The 23206-nt window shown below is 38.0% G+C and overlaps 1 protein-coding gene across 8 annotated transcripts in view; it reads right to left on the bottom strand.

Annotated features, from left to right (window-relative positions):
- Positions 1 to 23206, bottom strand: part of LOC139114258 (uncharacterized) — a 112388-nt gene that overhangs the window by 15543 nt on the left and 73639 nt on the right. For all 8 annotated transcript variants that reach the window (XM_070675845.1, XM_070675847.1, XM_070675848.1 and 5 more), the window contains 16 exons: positions 20387 to 20584; positions 19852 to 19996; positions 19141 to 19331; positions 18552 to 18746; positions 17065 to 17206; positions 15640 to 15836; positions 14449 to 14643; positions 10717 to 10858; positions 8485 to 8678; positions 7348 to 7542; positions 6821 to 6965; positions 5787 to 5971; positions 5267 to 5461; positions 4461 to 4599; positions 2556 to 2743; positions 1177 to 1368 (listed from right to left, as the gene is read on the bottom strand). In XM_070675845.1, the coding sequence (XP_070531946.1) occupies positions 1177 to 1368; positions 2556 to 2743; positions 4461 to 4599; positions 5267 to 5461; positions 5787 to 5971; positions 6821 to 6965; positions 7348 to 7542; positions 8485 to 8678; positions 10717 to 10858; positions 14449 to 14643; positions 15640 to 15836; positions 17065 to 17206; positions 18552 to 18746; positions 19141 to 19331; positions 19852 to 19996; positions 20387 to 20584 (2838 nt within the window). The remainder of the gene's footprint in view (positions 1 to 1176; positions 1369 to 2555; positions 2744 to 4460; positions 4600 to 5266; positions 5462 to 5786; positions 5972 to 6820; positions 6966 to 7347; positions 7543 to 8484; positions 8679 to 10716; positions 10859 to 14448; positions 14644 to 15639; positions 15837 to 17064; positions 17207 to 18551; positions 18747 to 19140; positions 19332 to 19851; positions 19997 to 20386; positions 20585 to 23206) is intronic.

The raw sequence follows: 23206 nt of genomic DNA, 5'->3' as shown, positions 1-23206 counted from the left end.
ATCACGTTGAAAACCTGAGTACTGTATACTAGTATCTCAACATGATTTTGGGAAGTAGAACAAGAAGCTGTTGTTGCCATTACAAACTAAAACAATGGAAAAAAAATTCATCGAATGTTACAGCTACTCTGGCCTTTTCACCCTTTTCCTGCCAGACAGTATCACTTCCCCATCAGCCAAGTCAGTAAAAAGCGGTATTGAGCCAAAACATGACGTATTTTCACCCACTTGGCTTGGTCTGTTATAGCATCTTTAGTCCAAAAAAATCAAGTTTACAGCATTTCAAATGTACAGTATTATGTTCAAATACATCATATGGAATATGTTGTGTTTCATTAATTTTAACCATCTTGACCTGGTGGTGAAATATGGATTTGGCAGGAAAAGGGTTAATGAGTCATACAGATGTCACAGTTACAGCTCTACATTTTGAAGTATCTTCCATTGTTGCATTATTGTGCTTGCTTCTTGTTGCCCACACAAACTCTTGGCAATATGCCAAGTGTCCGAGATCTGAACACAGCTCAAACGCCAATAATGTCAAATGTTATCGTTTATTGATTAAATCTGGACTAAAATTTATTTACTAATGTTCACATTGCACAGCGTAAACAGTGCCTTGTTTGTAAGGACAACTCCTGGTATTTCATGACACTATGAACAATGGGAAAAAGTGAGCTTGATTTGTAGAACAAAGACCACAGGAATCTTATCAAAGTTACAACCACTGTCCCTTTCATTAGCTTCAGTTTGTTTTCTTTTCACTACCACACCTGTCATATGCGAGCTGAGACTGACATCAAATTTGTGGACACAGGGTCATATGTAGATCTCTATTTATGAATAATTATGAACACTGGGGTCAAAGATCATACATGGATCTCTAATTTTGAACATGAAGACTGTGGTCAAGGGTCATACATACTGGTAGATCTTTAATTTTGAATATGAAAACCTGATTCAAGGTTTGCACCTGAATCTCTAGTTTGACTGAGTACACCGGGGTCTACGGTCCGGTCTTATTGCAATTTCTGATTTTGGGTATGAAACCAAGGGTCAAAGGTTAAGTGTGGATCTCGAATTTTGAATACAACATTTGGGTCAAGAGTTATTTGGCATTTATCTTCCCATTCCTTGGTAAAATAAACGAAATTTGGGAAATCGACTAAGACTTACTTCACCCCATTCTCCTGGTATGAAGGCAAACTGTGGACAGGCCACAAAGTTGGCATACAGCTGAAATCCAGAGTCAGTGAAGTTTTCATCCGAATGGAAGACAATTTCTACATCTGATGAGAGTGAGTTGAACAAACGGGAATCTCCTCCACACATGATGTCATTCATCGCACGATTGTTTAGATCTGTCACCTATGGAACAAAAAAGCAGACAAGAAACAAGAGCCATAAAGATAGTGACTAAAACCCATTTGCCATCTGTTCAGTTGATGTTTCTTTTCACTACACAAAGGAACAGGTTTTGAGCCATTTTGTGAATATAAGAGCGACTGTGGTAACAAGATCAAGAAAGATCAGAACCAATCTTTACCGCAATTCTTATCATTCTCACCAATCAGATTTCAATACATCCATAATTTTCATTACGAGCACAGTATTTGTACTTTCTTGACGCAGGTCAAAAGTGGTGAAGCTTACACTAGATATAAATATTTACCATTTACCGGTATATTACCAAACATTAACAAAGAATGATCAGAGAAGGAATTTATAAGCTCAGTTATAGCTAACGAAGTGGGGTTACAGATGCCAACCATATAAGCAGCTCACCGATACGCATGCCTTACTGCAGAGCGATAAGAATACAATCCTTGACAGCATAGTTGCTGCCATTGCAGTTCCATAATGTCTGTGAGTGAGTCATTGCACTTCATGGTTACGGCTTCAAAATTTTTAATTTGATCAAGATTTGCACTTGATAATGTTTCCTAAGATAACTTTACAATTTGAAACAATTAAAAAGGCATCCATATTTGTGTTTGGGAAGAAATATATAGCAACTGTCATGACTTGTGTCACCGACCTAACACAAAATAGACGGGTAGCCAGTTTAGGAAGCTGCCGTATGAGGACACGCAGGAGCCTTGAGCATGTGTTAACTCGTTTCCTGCCCAATAAGGTGCTTTGCTACACTGCTGTCCCTACAGAACACGTACACATAGCAACAGGTGCATGGAGTGTTCACTATATGGTATTGCGCAGGAAAACATTACTGTACAAAGAACACTCCAAGCAACACGATACATGAAACCATCCTGAAAATGAATTAATGGTCATGACCATTAATTCACTTTCGTGATGGTTTCATCTAATTTGTCTAAAACCAGGGTTGAATATATGAATGGTCACCCATTCATTATCTTTCAACATATCAAACAATATGTAGTATCTTGCATCAAACAAAATTCATGAAAAATGGCCAACTTTGTCCCTTTAACCATGCAAATTTCGTACCCATTCTCATAACCACCACCAACACTACCACCTCTGCAACAACAAGTACACAGCGAACAGTAGTGTATACACATTTTGTATCTTACCTGAACATAGTCAGTATCGCAGAGGCCAGGTCTGGACCCGGGTTGCAGGGAGAATGCAACAAACGAGAGGCGTACACAGAGATTTGATGGAGCATTGATAGTTGTCACACAAGTCAGGTCATTGACATAATTACTGGGATAGTTTGGTGATTGGATGAAACCTTGTGTGGTAAAAACTGCATCACAACCTGTGGAAACAGAGATAATATTTTAGTGGGTTGCGTCATATCTGTTCTTTCATTCTCTTGTTAAAGATACAGCTGCTTCATGATTATATAAATCATTTTAGTGTCAACTGCAGTTTCTAATCTACTTCCCAAAGCATGTTGAGATACACAGTGTTGAGCTTCTCATCCCAGCCTGTACATATGCAGACTGCATTACTACCCTTTTTCAGAATTAGAGCGCGAAGCCACTGCAGTGAACTGCAATAAAACTGCTCACACTAATTAGTTTCAGCTGTAGCCAGCTGGCAAAGTCGACAACATTGTATGTCCCATGCAGACAGTTTGTCTGAGGAAGTTGAAATAAAAAAGATTTGTACATGGACCAGTGCATGGTAATGTTACATTGTATCTTAATTTTGAACACAGGGTGCCAATCGTAAACTGTCATTTACAACTCGAGCCTCAGACAGAGCTAGTTTTGCCTTTGTACAAGCAGACTTTTTGGTCTTTATCAAGTAGCCTTGTTCAACACCAAAGTGGCCACGGCTACAGCTGAAACTAATTAGTGTAAGCAGTTTTATAGCAGTTCACTGCAGTGGCTTCGCGCTCTAATTCTGAAAAGGGTTGTATTATTGAAAATGGACTCTGGTCTGGACTAGAATTTAATGTGGACAATGACAGTGCATTTTACACCTACAGACGTACCGGTAGTGTTTACAAGGCTGAATGATGGGTGTTGCGATATGCTTTTTGGGGAGAAGATTAAGAACTTACAACTGGCATTCAAAGCCAAATAGCAAAAAAGTCATCAAAAGTTACAGCTTTTACTGGCCATCAGAAGGGCAATTAAATTGCTCACACTGATCAGGGAAAAGTAAGAATCTCTTGAATCACAGGGGTCAGCAACTCCCTTCTGGTTTTGGTGGTTGGAGGTCACTTATCAAGAGCACTTGATGGTCCTCTGATCTTGTTTAGTAGTTCTGTAAACATTATTATTTTCCATCTGTCATACAGAATAACAGTCTGGACACTGTTGTCTAGTCCACTCCACCCTAAGTAAACTGCTCTTGCTGGGATCTCTAGCCTTACAGTGTTCATATGCTCAAAATCACTTGAAATTCAAGGACTTTCAAGAACTTTTTCAGCAATTTCTAAGGACTTTTTGAGGTCCAAAATACCATTTTTGGGTGTCATTTTTGTGATACAATGTTTTTATGTATCAGGTTACATAATTTGATATCACAAATGATCAGCTTGTGTGTTTTGAAAATTGTGGGAGGATTATCAATTCTCCAGGACTCAATTTCATTTTCAAGGACTTTTCCAGGACCTTCCAGAAGCGTACGGACCCTGTCTGTAAGTTTTTTCAAAGATTGTCAGATGTGCTTCCTTGATGGTTGCTTAATGCTGGCTTTTGAAATCATAAAAAAATTTGTTGTGAACTTGCATGTGAGTGGCTATGACACAGCTAGTTTGATAGGTCAACTGATCCATTAGGCAATTGTACCATATACCGGTATACTCCCATGACATACAGGATTTGTTTACTCTAGTTGTATCTAAATTTGTGCTGAAATTTGCATTCTAAGAAAACATTATTCCATACTTCTTTCTGTAGATGATGAGTCACATGAATGCATGTTATTATTCTGGTGTTGTGGTCAAGTATGGAAAACTAAAGGGAAAACAGATTTCCGGTTACTTTATTTCTAGTGGTCAATGGGCATATATATCTCACCTGGACATGGGTCAGAATTGCACACTTCTAATTCTGAAGGTTTTGGTGCTGTACAGAGGCCATCTGCCACTAGCTGTTGATTTTGCAACTGACAGGTCACGGAACGTGTCCTGGTGCCACCGCCACAGGTTACATCACACTGTTTATAGTTAGCAAGAAAAAAGCAAATTAATATCATGACATGAAAATGGCACAGGATATGTGAATCAGTTTAGTACAGGGATTTAAGTCCTACCCTCTCTTGTAATACTGCTGTTATATTCGGAGGTCAACAAATTAACTACAGAGGCACATTATTCAGTTAGGCTAAACACATTTATTTCATTTCTGATTGAAAAATGTTACATTTGATTGAAAGCTTTCAAAACTGACACTGGTGGCCAAGTGCGGTACCAATTGAAAAGGTTTTCCTTCCTGAATACATTAGTAAGTGTACAGGATATACATGTAAATATATGCTGGCATCAGGAGTATGTGTGCATGCATGCATATTGCATGATCGTTTGTACTTTCTTATGTATAAACGTACCTCATTTAGGGTCATACAAATGAATGAATAAATGAATGAATGTATGTATTAATGTACGTATATGTACCAGTATGGATATATGTTTGTATGTACAGTATGTACCATTATGTATGAATGTAGGCGTATATGCATGTACTATGAATGTACTGTATTGTGTGTGTGTGTGTGTGTGTGTATAGGTACATATGTCATGGTATGGACAGATAGATGGATTAATGGATTGGTATTAAATATACCATTCATACCGGTATGAAGTAGTGTCCTAACATGCACTTACCTGACCCCATTGTCCAACACTCCATGAATACAATGGGCATACACCAAAGACCGGGAAAACTTGGAAACCACTTCTGGTGTCAGCGTCATTTGTGTGGAAGCGAAGTACCACCACTCCACCGGTTGACTGCCAGTTTGGTGGCTCTTCTGTGCCACAGAACCTTGGCGGTTCCACGTTACTTGCAAGATCATCAACCTGCAGGTATCAAAATCAAAGGGGGGGGGGGGGGGGGGTTAGTAAGTTGAGGTGTGCTATGAATGTACTTTTACTTCAAGTACTGAGGCGACACATGTCTTGGACGGGAATGCTCCATTAGATGCCAAAAGTTTTGTTGATATGCTGCTTTGAAGAACGCACTATGATTAAAACTGGGATATTTTTTAGACAGCATACCTTCAGCACTACAGAAATCAATAAATTTGAACCCAGGAAGTAAGAAGGGAAGGTGGGTGAAGGGAATCATTGAGTAGGAGGTACGGTATATCATGATGATGCAAGAGTGTGGATCAATTAACCTTACCTCTAGGTAGTCATTGGAACATTCATTTTCTGTGTCACCAGGCTCAATGTCAATTCTTGAGAAGGTTAGAATCATGCATCCACTGGGGTTGGTGATTGTAATCTGACAGTCTCTGTTGTTGAGATATTCATTAGCAGTGATCTCAATCATTTCCATGGTGTTTACCACTCTGTCACAGCTTGGAGCTGAAAGTACCAGAAAGGGAAAAGAAACGGTATCAAAACAAGCTTTGCAAGGGCAGAGTATCAGTCTACAGTTACTGTACCAAATTTTGCACTAACAGTCGTCGGAACTGCGCTCAAAGGTCGTATGGGACCCATACGACCCATGGCAACAATGTATCCAAGGCACAATGGTGATTGATGACAGTTAAAACATGTCTGTCATAATCTATCATCGTATAATTTAAATGTTGCAGCTATGATGATGAGGTGCATCTTGGTATCGTGCATGAAATACATTGTTTGTAAACAAGAAACTCGCACAGGCGCAGTTCCGACGACTATATCCCTTTAAAATGTGTTATAATGTGGAGATCTTGCACGACTGGCAAACCTGAGCCATAGAGCATGGTAAAACTTTTTCAATAGAGCTGTTCACAAATTATGTCATTCTCCCATCAGTATGCAAAAATAAATATTTTTCCACATTTTTGGATCACCGTTTTGGAAATCATGGAAGCAAGAATGACAAGTAGGTAACTATGGTGTAACAATGAATACCAAAAGATATATATTTACAGCCAGACTATCTAAATTAAAATGCAACAACAGCCATGCATGCAACAGTGACAAAATCTTGTCCACATTTCAAGCAGCAGTGCCCAATGTCGCATGTGCAGCTATATTTAGTAACAAACCTGTAACCACACACAGCCCTATTGTTGCCACTAGTTTTTGAAGGAGGTGACACGTCTTTCAAGAACCAGCAACTGCATTGCCAAGGTCAGCAAAGTGTGCCACGAACAATGAACAAAACTGTAACTATAACTGCCAGAGCAGGCATGCAACTTTCCACTTCACGTCTCTACTTACGTGGGCATGGTTGTTCGTTGCATGCTTCAGATTCCGCTGGCTTCAAGGCAGGTGGACATAGCTCATCATTAACTTCTGTCTGGGTTCGAGTATTATGACAGGTCACACTTCGTGTTCTCACACCGCCGTCACAGGTTACATCACACTGCAGTCAGAGAGACATAGATGTGATATATAAATGTGGAAATTTTTTTTTTAACTTTTGGGTTTCATCAAAACGTCTGAAACTTTGTGAATATGAAAATAGGATAGGGAGCACACCTGATTCAATCACCGGTTTGAACGCTGTGAATGTTCGTTTTCTTGGCTACCTACTTCTACTCATGACAGTAAGTACTCTGATTTAATTGAAGGAGTTTCATGCAACAACTCTTAACTTCACCTGAAAGTTTATTCACATGTCATAATAGGCAAAAACATGCTCTTTGTGAACGTGTCATCAAATTCTTTCAAGGAACAATTACCGCACATCTCAAATGGCAGGAACAAAAAAAAAAATTGTCTAATTATTGCGCATGCAGTCTCACCTCTGACCAGGATCCTTCTACCCAAGCATAAGTTGGACAGGGCTGGAAGGTGACGTATGCCCAAAATCCATTAGCAACTACAGCGTCATTGCTGTGGAAGGTGATATTTACATAACCACTGCTTGACTCCCAAGGTGCTGGGGCTGTGTCGCCACAATATCTTCTTGTGAGAGCATCATTGCTCCTGTCGACAATCTACAGGGGCGAAAAATTATTATTATTGGGAGATTTTTATTTGGGGACAAAAATCACTATTATGTGAAAACACTTGACAATGTGATATTCTGTGATGGTAAAGTTATGATATAGTAGTAAAGCTGATGGCCCCTCTGTGTAACACAGTGCCAAATCTCAATTTGAAAACAATAGGGCTTTCTTAATCCTTTGAGCACAAAGCCAATTTTTGTCACCTTTAAAAAGTATACCTCAGTCAATTTTTTCAGATTTTTTCCCTTAATTTTGATTAAAAACTCTAGCCAATGAAATATGATGTCCATTTGGTTCAAAATTATCAAAAACATTACAGAAAAATTCATAAAAATTTTAAAATGTTGCACTAAAATTTTGGTGGGAAAAATTACAGTACTCGAAGGGTTGAAGGTAGAATGCGCCCCAGGGATCAATATTTGGACTTAACAGTTTGTTCTACCTCACTTGCTAGGGGGTTCAGTTTGAAGCTTACGCCGCCCGTGAGCACTAAAACTCAAAATGTAGAAGTAAAATCGGCACTGAGATTATTTCGCCCCGAGTTTTGATGTTTATCGTTACCAAAACTAATAACGATCGAAATGACTGAAACTTAAGTTGCCCAAACATGAAATTTCACCGCGAGGGCAGTCAGAGACACTGCGCAAATAGCGCAAAAATATGCCTTGACAGGAACTCTGGCATGGGTATAGTCTCTTTCAGTCTTCATCCAACCTGACTGTCATCTAGAAAGGAAATTCAAGCCCTGGTCATCATACTTTGAAATTCAAAACTAGTCTCTTGTTCCCCATAACAAACAAAACACAGTGCTTCATATGGTTTGAATAAATAGACATTTCTGGTGTTGAAAAGAGCTTTTCTGACCTCCAAGCCATTGAATTGATACCAAGGGATTGTTCCATTAATGGAAATAAGGGGACTAAATCTTACCTCTACAAAGTCATTATCACAAACTCCTTCTGTTGATCCAGCTTCAATGTCAAAGTTACCAATGAAAGCCACCCTGACACATCCAATGTCATTGGCAACACTGGCATGACAGTGCTGATTATTGTCATACTCGTTTGGATAATTTGGAGACTGGAAGAGTTGACCAGACTGTGTGATTTCCATGTCACAATCAACTACAAGGATAAATATGGAACGTCAGATAAGAAATGATACACGTAATACTTTTTCAACAGTTCTGGAAAGTTGAATTGACTGGCAGGTGCAAACTCTCTGAAATGTGAAATCTTGTACAGCAATAGCATTACAAAGGGCCAGTAGCGATAATTTTTGTTGAATTGTTGACCATTTTGTTTTGTACGTCCACAGTAAATATTCTGCCTTCAACCCATAGTATGCAGACATACCAACTATTTAGTTTGTCAACGCTTGTGTAAAAATGCTTTAGTTATTGTTTACATTTGAATTCTAGTCCAGACCAGAATTCACTTGTGTCAACAATAACAATGCAGTCTACACATGTACAGGCTGAGCTGCCAAGCTGAAAACTGTGTGTATCTCATTTTCAAAATGCTTTGCGGAGAGTAGAAGGAAACTACAGTTGAAATTAAAGGTATGTAGTCACCTGTAATCTAAATATGCCCATATATGGTCAAAGGGGCGTTCCTTGGAATTCAAAGTGCCCAATTTGAGGGCGCTGTTTTTAAAAAGTGGCCACCCGCTTAAAATCTGTGATTGGTTAGATTTTCTCTTTCCATGGTAACTGTGGCAAAAATGTAACAGGTGACAGTATACCTTTAAAGATGATACAAGTGAAAAAATCACCAAAAGTTAATCCTCTTTCTCCCATGTCAGTCTAATATAAGTTACTAAGTCTGACTTGGTTGCAACATGTCATGGGTTGCCCAGTTGCTATGCTTGACATAGTAAAGCAAAGTAGTTGCCTCCTGCACTGTTTACTGTGTTTGATAGTATTTTATAGTAAAGGGTTACTACTAAAAAGGACTTGGGATATATAAGAGTAACTGGTGCCTGGGCAATTAATGTTCAGTTTTAACTAGATGTAGATACTGTTTGGTAAGTTCATAGTACCTTACAACTAATTCCCACCTGGGAGAAAGAGGGTTAAAGGTATACAGTCACCTGTAAAATTAATATTCCCATATATGGTCAAAGGAGCGTTCCTTGGTATTCAAAATGCCCATATGAGGGCGCTGTTTTAAAAAAGCGGCCACCCGCTTAAAATCTGTGATTGGTTAGATTTTCTCTTTCCATGGTAACTGTGGCAAAATTTGAACAGGTGACAGTATACCTTTAATACAGCTGCTGGCTCTTTCACAAAGGTTGGATTTCAGGAAGTAGACAATTGATGCCTCTATCAATCCAGTGGACTGATGGTGAATCTTTATCTGATCAATGCAACGAACCCTTTGTAAATAAACGCCATTATGCAGGATGTGCAGCACAATGTTTGTCATGAACTATACTGAGAAAGTGATACACTTGAAATGATCTAAAGGAAATGAATAATAGTGTAAAATGTACCGAACTTATAAGTGGCAAGCATGTCAACCGACATGAACTAAAAATAAAAACTGGGTCAATACACTATGTAATAAAAACACTTAGGCGAGGGGTCTCTGTCAGTTAGCTTCTGTAGTGTCATTAGAGGGGTAATTAAACATTCCACAATAAGACATCTACATCAGCATTTCTATGTGTCTTTAGGACTGATGCATCCTGAAAGGGAGGGGCTTAGCTCGGTGAATTTTGATCTTTTTCATCACAGATCTTTCCTTAAGAATGAAAGGACAATGGTAAGAAATGTACCATGTTAAGGATTTTCTGCACCCCTCCCCCCCCCCCCCCCCTAGTCTAGTCTTTCCTGTGAGCAACACCTATGGGGAATATTCGGCTTCAATAACCTGATTGTAATGGGTGCCTTATATACTGAATATAAACACTACAAGCCATTCAAAAAATGTATTTGTATTGGAAAATTTCATTTCTATTCTAAACATTAGCGGTTCTATTCTTACTTTTCTACACAGGCAATGGCAAAACTGCTTGCAACTGATTCAACATTACCTGTGCAGAACAATCTTACAGGCTACTGACCAATTACAGGGCAAAAAAAAAGGTGTCGGGATGGGATTAGAGGAGAAAAGAGAATACGGAGGGAAAATGAGAGATAACTACTATTGAAATTCTCACCTTGACATGGCTGTTCATTACATGGTTCTGAGTCTGCTGGTCTGGTAGATGTACACAATGAATCCTCAACAATGTCTCTCGAGGCAGTACTTCGACAGTTTACAACACGTACTCTGGTACCACCATCACACTCGGCATCACACTGGGGGGAAAATAAAGATCAGGCTTTGTGATGAGATCATGGCAGCAAGTATCTGTATTGAAATGATACACTTCCCACCCACATGCTATGGTCAACAAGCATGCAAGCAGGCTGCCGACATTCATTCATTCTCTCTCTCTCTCTCTCTCTCTCTCTCTCTCTCTCTCTCTCTCTCTCTCTCTCTCTCCCCTCCATCGCCCCCCCTCTCTCTCTCTCTCTCTCTCTCTCTCTCTCTCTCTCTCTCTCTCTCTCTCTCTCTCTCTCCGTCCCCCCTTCCTTTGATCTGTCAATTTTTTCATGTTTCATTATGACAACAGAGGCATATATCCAATCACAAATGGCAATATATCTTCAAACAAGCTTTGTGGCCTTGTTGCAATGTTACTGGATTGTCAACTTTTGCTGGGTATGACTCTTTTCAAGCTAAGCATGAGGAACAATGCACCCACTGAATCGAAAAAAAAAATAGAAGTACCGTATAATATTACAGTTGCAATTAATAACAGCAGGTTTGCTTGTGTAGCTTTTATGAAATTTGACAGTGTACTTATTGCATTTATTGATCACTTGTTCGGTGATGAATTTAAACTAGAACGCACCTCGGGGACAGACATTCGGACTCTCAAACTTTTACAATTCTCTTCTGATATACCACATGTGGGGGTTCATTTTAAAGCTCTTTGTGAAAGAAAACTTTTCACCGGCTTAGTTTTTCGAAATTCGAAAATTTTATTTTTCTCCATAGAGTTAACACAGGGATGGCGGCCATTTTGAATTTCAAATATCGGTTAATCTTGGGTAATTCTTTCTCTAGTTCCAAAATTTGCATGATGATCCCCAATTATTATTCTTGATTTTGAAAGAGAATGATTGAAAGATTCTTTGAGGAAAGTTTGAGCAAAAATTTTTAAGGCTTTCAATTTCAAGGCGCATACTAGCTTAAACCTTATTTTATGATCTTATTCTTGTTGCATTAGCACCCCTTCACTGTATCCAGATCTTTACATCAGATTTAATATATGACACCTTCAACCAAACAGGTGATACAATGAAAATTCTGTCTTGAATTGCATATGCAGATATGGAATATCTAAAAGAGTCTCATCGTTATTCTGGAAATCATTGGATTTTTATTATAGTCCTGTTGGTCGACCACTTGTGGGGGCTTATTGTCAAGCTCACTGAGTATTAAAATAAAGTTTTCACCAGATATTTTCATGAAAATCAAAACACCAGTTTGTTCCCATAGAATGATGGCCATTGTAAATTTCAAGTATACAGAAATATTGGGTGATTTGTTTCTCTAGTAACAAATTTTGTGCAGTGACCCCTGATTTTTATTCTTTATTATGGAACGGGATGGTGTAAATTTCCCTTGCCGACATTTGAGCAAAAGTTCAAGTCATTCAGTTTCAAAGTGCTTACTACCTAACGTCACTGAAGAAACGACTAAATAACGCGGCAACATGTGAACAATATTCAGAATTGAAATTCTATTTTTATTGTTCTTGTGTTTCTCTTATACAGGGGTTTCATTAAGTTTTGAAGTAGGGGGCCAGAATGGAAAAGTCGGCGGCTTGCAGCTGCTATGACCACAAAGCGGTCGTCGTTGGGGGAGGGTCCAGGAGGGGGAACACCCCTCCCGCGGAAGGCCGGAAACCCTGAAAAATGAGTTAAAATTCAATTTTACAGCTCACAGTCACATTAATTTCTAGTATTTTCAGGAGAATTGTCAGCAGTGTTCCAGGGCAATTTGTGTTCATATCATAAAAGCCATTTTCCTGGGAGATTAGGCCTAAATATGATAATTCATAATTAAAAATGATAAAATGTGGTAATGTTGACGATATTTTGAACAAAAAAACAAGTCTTTAGAGCCTCTATGCTTTTAGGAGGTAAACTATAATAATTCACAATTATTAATGATATAAATTTGATATGTAGATGATATTATACATGTACAGTGTTACATCTAGACAGGGGATAGGGGATTCCCCCTCTGTTGAAATGTTGGCACCCCAATTAATTTGTCAAGGGGACCACTCCCCCCCCCTTTCATGAAATGGTGCCAGTCACACCTTAGAGGTACAAGTAGAACACATGAACTGGCGAAATGCCCCCGAAATTGTCTAGTAAAGGGGGAAAATCCCCCTTGTTGATGCCATCCTGGATGAAACACATTTTAAGCACAGTAAATGAGAAACTTTTCATTAAAGATCCATTAGCTGTAACTTTGCTCATTTTTTAAATTTTGTTTGTTCTGTGTATCATCTGCAGTTTCTGGTTTGAATCCCTGAACCATGGAGAAATTCCAAATATTTAGCTCATAAATATACCCTATATGAGTATAATCTGCATTGTTATTGTTCAAATTTTGTATTCAGGTCCGGACTAGAATACATTAATCAACAATAACGATGGTCACTTCACATATACAGGCTGTGTTGGCAAGCAGGACATTGGTCATGATGATCGAATTATAGTAAAACTCTGTAGTTGATACATTGAAACAGAGTAGTGAAAAATTAGTCAAAAGATACAGCTAATATCCCTTTAATGTACAATGTTATGCTTAAAATTAAGAACCATGATGTTTGGTATGAAAATCTGCAGATGAAGAACTTTTATACCACTGGGGAGGTAAAAAGGATAATTTATATAATGATAATGATAAAAAACGGACAATCATTACCATATTTCACAAATAGAAACAAAGACCCTCAAGGTTATTTGACTATATGGGTATACAAAGTAAGAACCTTGATATAGGATATGAACATTCGTACGTTCAGAAACTCACATTTGGATTTAACCCGACGATCGCTTTTGAAGTGAATTTAGAGGTTTGATCGTATTTTAACCACTCTGGGTGACATTCTTATTGGCTTCGATAGACCGAAAAGCAGATATATCATACGTCCAGCTGGTCATATACCTTCACATTTAAGCCTACCGAAGTGCAACGCACGTGGGCTTACTAAATTCCAACTGTAATCGGGAAGTTTTTTCGTGAGAAAAAAATGAGGTCATTGCCTTCTAAAACAGTTTAAATCCACGTAATTATCCTTCTCTTGTTTCTTGGTCCACCTCTAAACGAGGATCGTACAGCGAAGCCTGACCTTGCGATCGCTTCTGTCTTCATTTGTTCATCGACCATTTTGAGTCGAGCTCACGACGGCCGACAGGTGTAGTATGTCCGTTTCATTGGGGTATATAAATGTCACCACATATATCTGCAATTCGGGTAGCCAATAGAATCGTCCGTTGCAATTCCGATTTTTATTGCGGCAGTATACGCAAGACCGTGCTCCATCGTAGTACAAGGCAATCGTAGTAGTCGCTCGTCTTCTAAATTTTGTTTCACGTAAAAGCCGTTGAAAAGTTGATTACACAGCTTGTGAAACCTGTGCGTATCATTTCAGAAGGTAAACAATATTTTAGCTATGAAAGAGTTCAAATTTCCGAAAAAGTAGCCGGCGAAATCGTGAGAGTAACCAGTCAATTTCGCCGGCTGCTGGCTCTTAATGAAACCCCTGTTATAACAAAAACTTTTTGCAAAAGGAAATCTTGTCAGGGTTAAACAAACTCACCGGCGCCCAGGGTTCAGGAACCCAGTTGTATGTCGGGCATGGGAAGAAGTTCACGTATGCCTGTCCTCCAGCGCCAGTGATGGCGTCATTAGAGCTAAAAGTGACCCTGACAGAACCACTTGAAGATTCCCATGGATCAGGAAACTCGTTGCCACAGTATCGCTTGGTTAGTGCATCATCATTGTAATCAACAATCTTTTGATAAAAAATAAGGAGAGGACAAGGTCAGCATTGGAAGATTAGAAGTGACCTGACAAATGAATGCACTTCAAAAGTGTGCGTCTCAGTTACCACTCAGTGTCTCTCCTTTACAGGAGTAGAAAGAATGCATGAGTAGTGTGCCAGGTCTTTCTTGAACAGACAATACTTCTCAGCAGTTTTGATCACTATGGTCAAGAAAAAATTCTGGAAATGTCGAGGCATTAGGTTTATACAGATATGTGTGCATGATTTAATCGGGAAGTTAATCGGGAAGGCTTCTCCATTCAAATGGTCAAGCATCATCACTGATAACAATGGCATTGGACCAAACCATTCTGGTGATTGGACCACACCATTCTGGTGAGAGGAACAAGAAAAAGTGTTTGCACTGAGGAGAACTCTATCATGTCTCCGATGTGTCATTGTTGATGTAGTCTGCAAACTAAGAATACAGTTACGCCGAACAGAAAAAGTTGTGCTGTTCCGATAACCCGACCTACCCTATTTTTCACCTGCCAACCCTAAACTTTTTAGAGCTACGTAAACACAGAAGTAAAAAAAAGGAAAGAAAAAACCCGTAAAATCAGGCGTTCGATACTTAATTGGCATTTGATTTTTGCTTAAACGAAGATGTCTTTTGTGTTTTTATTCCTTTTATATGTATGACTATGATACTTTTTTCTGGAAATGCTGTGGCCAGTGTTAGACCGCCCTGAACCCCTGAAAAATGCATATTTAAAAATAAAATATTTTGGAAAAAAAAAATTCCTGCCGACCTACCTACCCTATTTTTGAAAACCATGTTATCGGAACAGCACAATTCATTTTTTTGTCCATAGCAAAATGTTTAAACTCTTCTGCATATTGCTTTCATTGGAATCACTGAGAACAACAGCAGTTCCTCTGAATTTGTTCTGCACCCTATAAATTGAAACTTTTTTGGAAGTTTTGCGCTACCTATCCAATTACGCTCTGTACTTTTTGCCTTACCTCAATGTAGTCATTGTCACAGATTCCTTCGGTGGTGCCAGGTTCAATGTCAAGTGCATAGAGGAAGGCAACTCTGACACATCCAAGTTCATTGGTAATATTGGCTTGACAGTCTTCATTGTTAGGGTATTGCCTTGGAAAGTAGGGAGTTTCAATCAAATTACTGGACTCAGTTATTTCCTCTCTACACAGAACAGCTGCATAAGAAAGAAGTCATTGTCAATGACATAGTCCCCATGAAATATAAAGTTGTCAATGTGCAACAGTAAAATTGTTTAGACGTGATTGCATCTGTAGTTTCCGAGTCCAGAAGTGCCAAACAGGCAAAAGAATGTTTCCCCTTTCTCATTGAATAGAAGTGGGCACACATGCTGAAAGACTGCCTTTAGACCAGTGGAAACAGAACATGGAAAATACACAGATGGCTGTAGAGGGCGCTATCATATACAATCTTTAATGACTACTTGATTATGTTCAAAGTGTACTGAATGGGGTTGACTTGAATGTGCCTGTGGCATGCTGGCAAGAGAATTGTTTTGGCAAGGTCAGGTTTTGTAGAAGAGGACAATTGGTGTAGTGAAATAGTCCCAGGATAGAAACTGAGGCAAGTATCCTTTGAGTAGTGGTTGACTCTTTCTCAAGTAAAGAGCGCTATCACATGTAATCTTGCAAGAGTAGCTAGCGATGTGTTCCAAGTCAACTGGCTTGGGTTGACATGAATGAGCATGTACAATGCTCAAAAGTGAAAACTGATGAAAGGCTCTGTAGGCTTCGTAAAGGATGATGGTATCGCAGCAAAATACTTTTGGGATAGAAATTGTGATAAAAAGTATCAATTGCAGTAATGAAAAGTATGAATTTCACTGAACTGCACATACAATATATTTAAACACAAGATTAATAACAACAGAGTTCTGTCATGATGAAAAATACTAAATGTCATTTAATACATGGCATAATGAATGCAAACATGTATATATAAAATGTCATTTAATACATCACATAATGCATGCAAACATGTATATATAAATGTACCCTGAAGGTGTAGATCTTGAGACATTCATAAATATTAGAAGAAACCTTTTCGCTACTATCTCTTCGATTCTGAGCTCATTAAAGGTATACTGTCACCTGTTCCAATTTTACCACAGTTACCATGGAAAGAAAAAATCTAACCAATCACAGATTTTAAGCGGGTGGCCGCTTTTTAAAAACAGCGCCCTCACATGGGCATTTTGAATACCAAAGAACGCCCCTTTGACCATATGTGGGTATATTTAGATTACAGTGACTGTATACCTTTAACAGTAGTGGCCAATACCAAAATGATGTTGAGAACAATTCAAACATGATTTAGCACAATTCTAATGACTATGTAGATTAATATTTCATTTGAATGTTGAAGGAGAGTGATGCTGTACTTACGTTGGCATGGCTGTTGATTGCACCCTTCGATAAATGAAGGAATTATTCCTGGGCACATCTGAACCTCCACCAAGTTTCCGTTGGTGGTGTCTATGCACGCAATGTCCCGGTATCGGTACCCTCCATCGCATCTGGCATCACACTGCAGGTGAAGCAATACATGGAAACATTGAAAATTGAGAGAAGCAAAATAAGATAAAAGACAAGGAAAGAGACAGTATTGTGTTTCCAGGCAAAAAATAAATTTCAATTCTTCTCGTTTGTTTTAATAAATTGAAAAATTTGCAATTGCAAATTTACCAATAGTGTAGTCTTGACTTAAATACAATGCTCTAATTTTCATTCACCTATCTTTTCAAAGTAATGTTATACATGTAAATGCACGTATTTCATCAGTGCCAAAGGCTTGTGAAATTTCTAGGTCAAAAATATTCAAATTAAAGGAAACAAACATGATTCAATTACATGGAAGAGGTACCGGTATATGGAAGACCTTTTTCTGTAAGAGCTGTTTCTTTTTCTATAAAATTATAACTGAACGCCTTTGCATGCCAGTCTTATCAATAAATGTAATCCTGAGCCCCTTCCAAGCATGACTAATAAAATATTTCATTTTCCAGTGATTAAAAGTTATTGTTTTGAGTCAAGTGTACATATATTACAGAGTACGGTATTTGTGAATGTGTAAGCTAAATTATGTACTGTCACTATGGATTGAACTCAAACTTTTTTTCATCCAGTGTCTTTACTTTCACATTCTGAAATCAAAGGCTCAGTAAACGTGACATGTGAATATTTTCTGAATATTTTTGCTGTCAATGTCAACTACAATTTCTTGCTCCACTCCCAAAAGTATGTAGGGATACACATTGTTTAGTTTGTCAACTCAACTGGCACATATGAAAACTACACTGTTATTGATGACAAGTGAATTCTGGTCAATTGTAAACAATAGCACGGTATTTTACACGCATAGACGCTGCGTTTGCAAGCTAAATAGTACCCATTAGAGGTGTTAACATGCATTGGGAAGTAGACAAGAACTTGTGATTGACACACGAAAGAAAGAGAAAACAGTAACTGTTGACTGATAGCTAAAATAAAATTCATTTAAGGTAGTATGCACCTCGAAAGTGAAAGACTTAAACTTTTGCTCTAACTTTCCTCAAGGAATCGTTCAATCATTCTCTTTCAAAATCAAGATTAAAAATAGGGGGTCACCGTGCAAATTTTGGTACTAGAGAAACAAATTACCAAAGATTTACCGATATTAGAAATTCAAAATGGCCGCCATCCCTGTGTTAACTCTATGGAGAAAATAAAAATTTTCGAATTACGGAAAACTAAGCCGGTGAAGAGTTTTCTTTCACCAAGGGCTTTAAAATGAACCCCCACATGTGGTATATCAGAAGAGAATTGTAAAAGTTTGAGAGTCCAAATGTCTGTCACTGAGGTGCGTTCTACCTTAAAATAGGACTTATACTCACATCTGACCAGTTTCCAACATACAAGAACAAAGGCGAGCACTCCTCGAATCTGACAAATATTTCATACCCTGAGGCAACAACCTCTGCGTCTGTTTGGAAATTCACATGGACTGTCGGTTCTGAGGACACATAGGAAGGTGGCAGATGGTCTCCACACAGTGTGATGCTGCTGTCTTCACTGCCATCATCAAATATCTGCGAAAAAAAGCGTACCGTAAATTGCCAGTGAACATAACAGATACTTTGTCTGAAATTGTCAGAATCTACTTTGAAACTTTTCGGGTTATCACCGATTTCCCAAACACAGACATTGTCACATAAAAACTCAATGCAGATGAACTGTGAAAGATTAGGTGTCTAATCAAATTTATTAAGATAGGTACTGTTATAGCATGTATCTGCATATGGACCACTGGAAAAATAATAGAATAATAATTGCAAAAACAATCGAACACCCCACAGATATGGGACACCATTTAACCAAACATTGTAGCAAAATTAAACGCATTGAAGTGAACAAATTCAAATAGTAAAAAATCAGACCTATATAATTGATGTGTTTTGACAAGTTTCTAGGTCAAATGCTTACCTCAAGTCTATCTGCATCACATGAACCTCCTGGGCCAGATTCAATGTCAAAGTTAAGGAATATAAGGCGGACACATCCATCCTGGTCTGGGTTGCTGACTGTGACCTCACACGAGTCGTCACTGAGATAGAGATTTGGGAAGTTAGGTGAGCGGATATATGAGTTTGGCTCTCTTATCACCTGGTTGCAATCTATGTAAAAACAAAACAAACACTTGTTAAATAACTTATACATCATTACATCGACAGACTTGAGATAAGGTCACTTTAACAGTCAATGAGACAACAGCCTACAAATTCAAAAACTTCCTGCCTTAATGTTATCCTTTAAAAAAAAATGATAATTTTTCTAGTGCCGGCTTTGAAAAGCGGCAAAACTGCCACACATTATAAACTTCAAAGAAATCATACAATTACAAAATTTCACACAGCAACACACTCAGTACACAGTGAAATATAAAGCACCTAGGACGAGACTTTTTAAGAGTACTTTCTAAGACAATACCTTTTCAGAAAGAATTTTGACTCATATGTGATGATAAAATAACTGGAGCAGTATTCAAAAAACTTTTGGAAGAAAAGGAACACAAATTTCAGAAATATCAGTCACTAATTAAAACATAAATTTCTTTATAAAGTCATTCCTGTACTACCTGCTCTTTATGTTTGCTTAAGATGCCTGTAACATTCATGTGCTGACGGGACATCTTACCTGCGCATGGTGGAACACGGCAAACCTCTTCTGCTGGAGGCATTTCACCTGTACATAGTGCAGAGCTAGTTGTTTGCAAGGTAAGTCTGCTGAAGCATTCCACTGTTCGTGTTCTTGTGCTATTTATGCCACATGAAGCTGAGCACTGCCATGATAAAAGTAGAAAGTTGATTTTCAGTTTTCTATTTGCTTCATTTCAAAACAACAGGGCTTTGTAACATTTGGAAAGAGATTTACAGAAAATATCACATCCGTCTTCCGCTTCCTATTTCTTCTTTCAAGTGTTCATCAAAGACAGATGGGAAAAATTTAGGTGGTTTTGGAATAATTTAAGGATTAAATAAAAAGGTATTCAGAGAATTCATTTTTTCATCTTGTGAAACATGAAAAGTAACGAAAATAATGTACTGAAAATATTACATTGAATCTGATCTGGTTGGGGTGCCACAAAACACTGAATAAATTTACTCAATCTCATGAATCACACAATGGGAGACTTTGGTTGTTTGAGTTGTACTGATGAGCATATACTTACTTCGCTCCATGGTCCAGGAAGCCAGATATAGTCAGAACATTCTGTGAATTCTACTGTGGCATGGAACCCTCTTCCTTCACGTCTAGAGTCACTGTGGAATCTAACAGTGACACTGCCACTGAGCGATTGCCAGTGTGGCATCTCGAGTGGAGATCCACAGAATCTGTCATTCAGTGCTGGGTATGCGTCATCATGGAGCTGAAATGAAAATATCGAGATGATTAAGGATTTATGCACTGTGAAATTGAAAGACCTCCTTTGCTCAACATTTTCTCATTGAAAACTTTATAAAATTCTCATAACAATTAAAGCAAGAATAAAAATACCGCCAATGATACAGTGTTGCTCACATTTGATCAGAATTGGTACATTCTAGTATTGATACAATGAATGTTGTTTCTATCTGTTCAGTGCAGCAAAATTTCTACGTTGATATGTATGACAATGATTTCTACACAGTACAACCAGAAAAACAAGAATGACAATAGCAAATAAGGTCTGCAACTTAGGTACTTGAGGTCAACTTTAGGAACATACATATCAACTTCTCTAGCATTGGGACAAGCAGATCCTACATACATTTGCAAATGTCAATAAAAAAATCAGAGAAGGCTTGACATAAAGAAAAGGTGGGAGAGTGGGGAAAAAATATGTACAAAGGATCAGGTAAAAAAAATTAATGCGACCTCATCAATCTTCTACACAACACCCCAGCCCCCCCTCCCCCATATCAAATTTTCCACCCCTTGATATTGACCATGTTTACATAAAGACCTACAATGGCCAGATGGCAGGAAAAGTAAAGTAGGTGAGCTATTTACAACCTTGGGAATTCTTAAATGCTGTCAGTGCTGTTATTTGAATGTAAACAGCACTTAAATTGTAAGTTTTAGTTACAGATAGTGAAATGCCTTCCACTGTGGTTGGTGATTATGACATGTGGAATTATTCTGGATCCACATTTATTATCAGTTCTTATGTGTCTTACATGGAAAAGTTGTGAAAATTGGTCCGCAATGAAAAAAATAACTTCAGCTTGTTTTCCAGATCACATTTCACAACAAATTGATATCAAATATGACAAGATTATGTTCACAGCCTTAATCACTGTTTCACAACTAATCCTGGGTTGGTATTGGTCATTTAAGGTCAGACACTGAGAAAATTACTTAATAAATTATACAAATTTGGGGGTTTCCCCAACACTTTGAGCAAAGGATTTATCTGACTAATGATATCCTTCTTGACTTTTACACCAAATTACAAAGCTATCAGACAAGTAGTTTTTAAGAACAAGTTTTCTTGACCAAAAATGGCAAAATTGTCTTGAAAATAGGTTTTCTTGACCGAAAATGACAAAATTGTTTTAAAAATACAAATTTGCATATTTCAGGACAATTTCCACATGTCCAACTATTGTCATCCTTGGGCACTGTCTGTCCAGCAGTTTAAAGAAAAAAATTTGTACAATTTTTTTGACCAAAAATGACAAAAACTGCCCAAAAATGGTAATTTTGCCAATTTTGTTGTAATTTCAAAGAAGAAGACATTTTACTTAAAATGAGAAAAACACCAAAAATTCAGCAAAAATACAAAATTCAAGATATCTTCACAATATACGTAAAACTGTATAAGGTCCAGCTAAGGTACTTGAACACAAATTTTAAAGCAATCGAAACAGTGGCTCTTGAGTTATTAATTTTTGACCATTTTCACATTTTTAAAGCTCATTTGCATAATTTGGGCGATGCAAACTTCATTTGAACAAAATCCAATCTACAGCCCAGGATGCATCAACACACCAAATACCAAGCTAAAAAGTGCAGCGGTTTGTGAGTTTTTGATGTTGATGGACATACTGTACATACATACATGCATACATACATGCATACATACATACATACACACATAAACAGACGCCACCGACTTCAGCTTATACGATAACCTCACATTGGTATACCAAATGTGAGCTAAAAATCATGGGTCATCTGGTAACTAAAAACATTTACCAAAGATTTACTGGTATTTGAAATTCAAAACAGCCGCCATCCTTGAGAATGTAATTAACTCTATGTGGAAGAATTAAAGTTTTACTTCTCACTAAACTACGAGAGTGAAAACTACTTTCTCACATAGATTCTAAATGAGCCCCCACAGGTGCTAGACCAGAAAAGTATTGTAAAAAACTCTGAGAGTCAGAATATGTGTCTCCATGGTGCATTCTACCTTAATGCACCTTCACCTTAACCCTTTCACCACCATGGTTTGTCCCAAATCCATTGTTTTCTATGGTAAAGTTGGACCTGTACACAGGGAACTGGGGGTGAAAGGGTTAAATCATAGTACCTTCAATATACATACAAAGTTTCGTCAATTTTGAATGAGTCAATTCAGATATATATCCCTAATTAGGAAAGTTCATCAAATACGCAAATTAGCAATTAACTTTCATGTCATCTCTTTATGTCTTTCATGGCGGATAAATCCTTGTGTGATCAACATTTGTAGCTAATCTCATCTAACTCTGTGCAGCCGTTCTCAATGTATGTCTGTTTTTCCTTTAGTTATTAATTATGCAAATAAACATGAAATATGTCTACCAAACACTAATCAGTTATTGCCATTCTTAAACAGAATCTACGCTAGATTTTATTCTGATCCTATTAGCAGTTCTTGAGATACCGCACCAAAAGACTGACTGACTGACAGACAGACATCGCTGCGACATTAGCTCATGAGCTAAAAGTGGGAGGAAGAAGAGAGATGGCAGAGAGGGGGACAAGGGAGGAAATATGAACTAAAAGATAAGAAGAGAACTGA

The sequence above is a fragment of the Ptychodera flava genome, chromosome 16, assembly GCF_041260155.1.
Source record: "Ptychodera flava strain L36383 chromosome 16, AS_Pfla_20210202, whole genome shotgun sequence".
Lineage (NCBI taxonomy): Eukaryota > Metazoa > Hemichordata > Enteropneusta > Ptychoderidae > Ptychodera > Ptychodera flava.
Note: the sequence above shows the minus strand (reverse complement) of the source record. Positions and strands in the feature narration are given on the sequence as shown.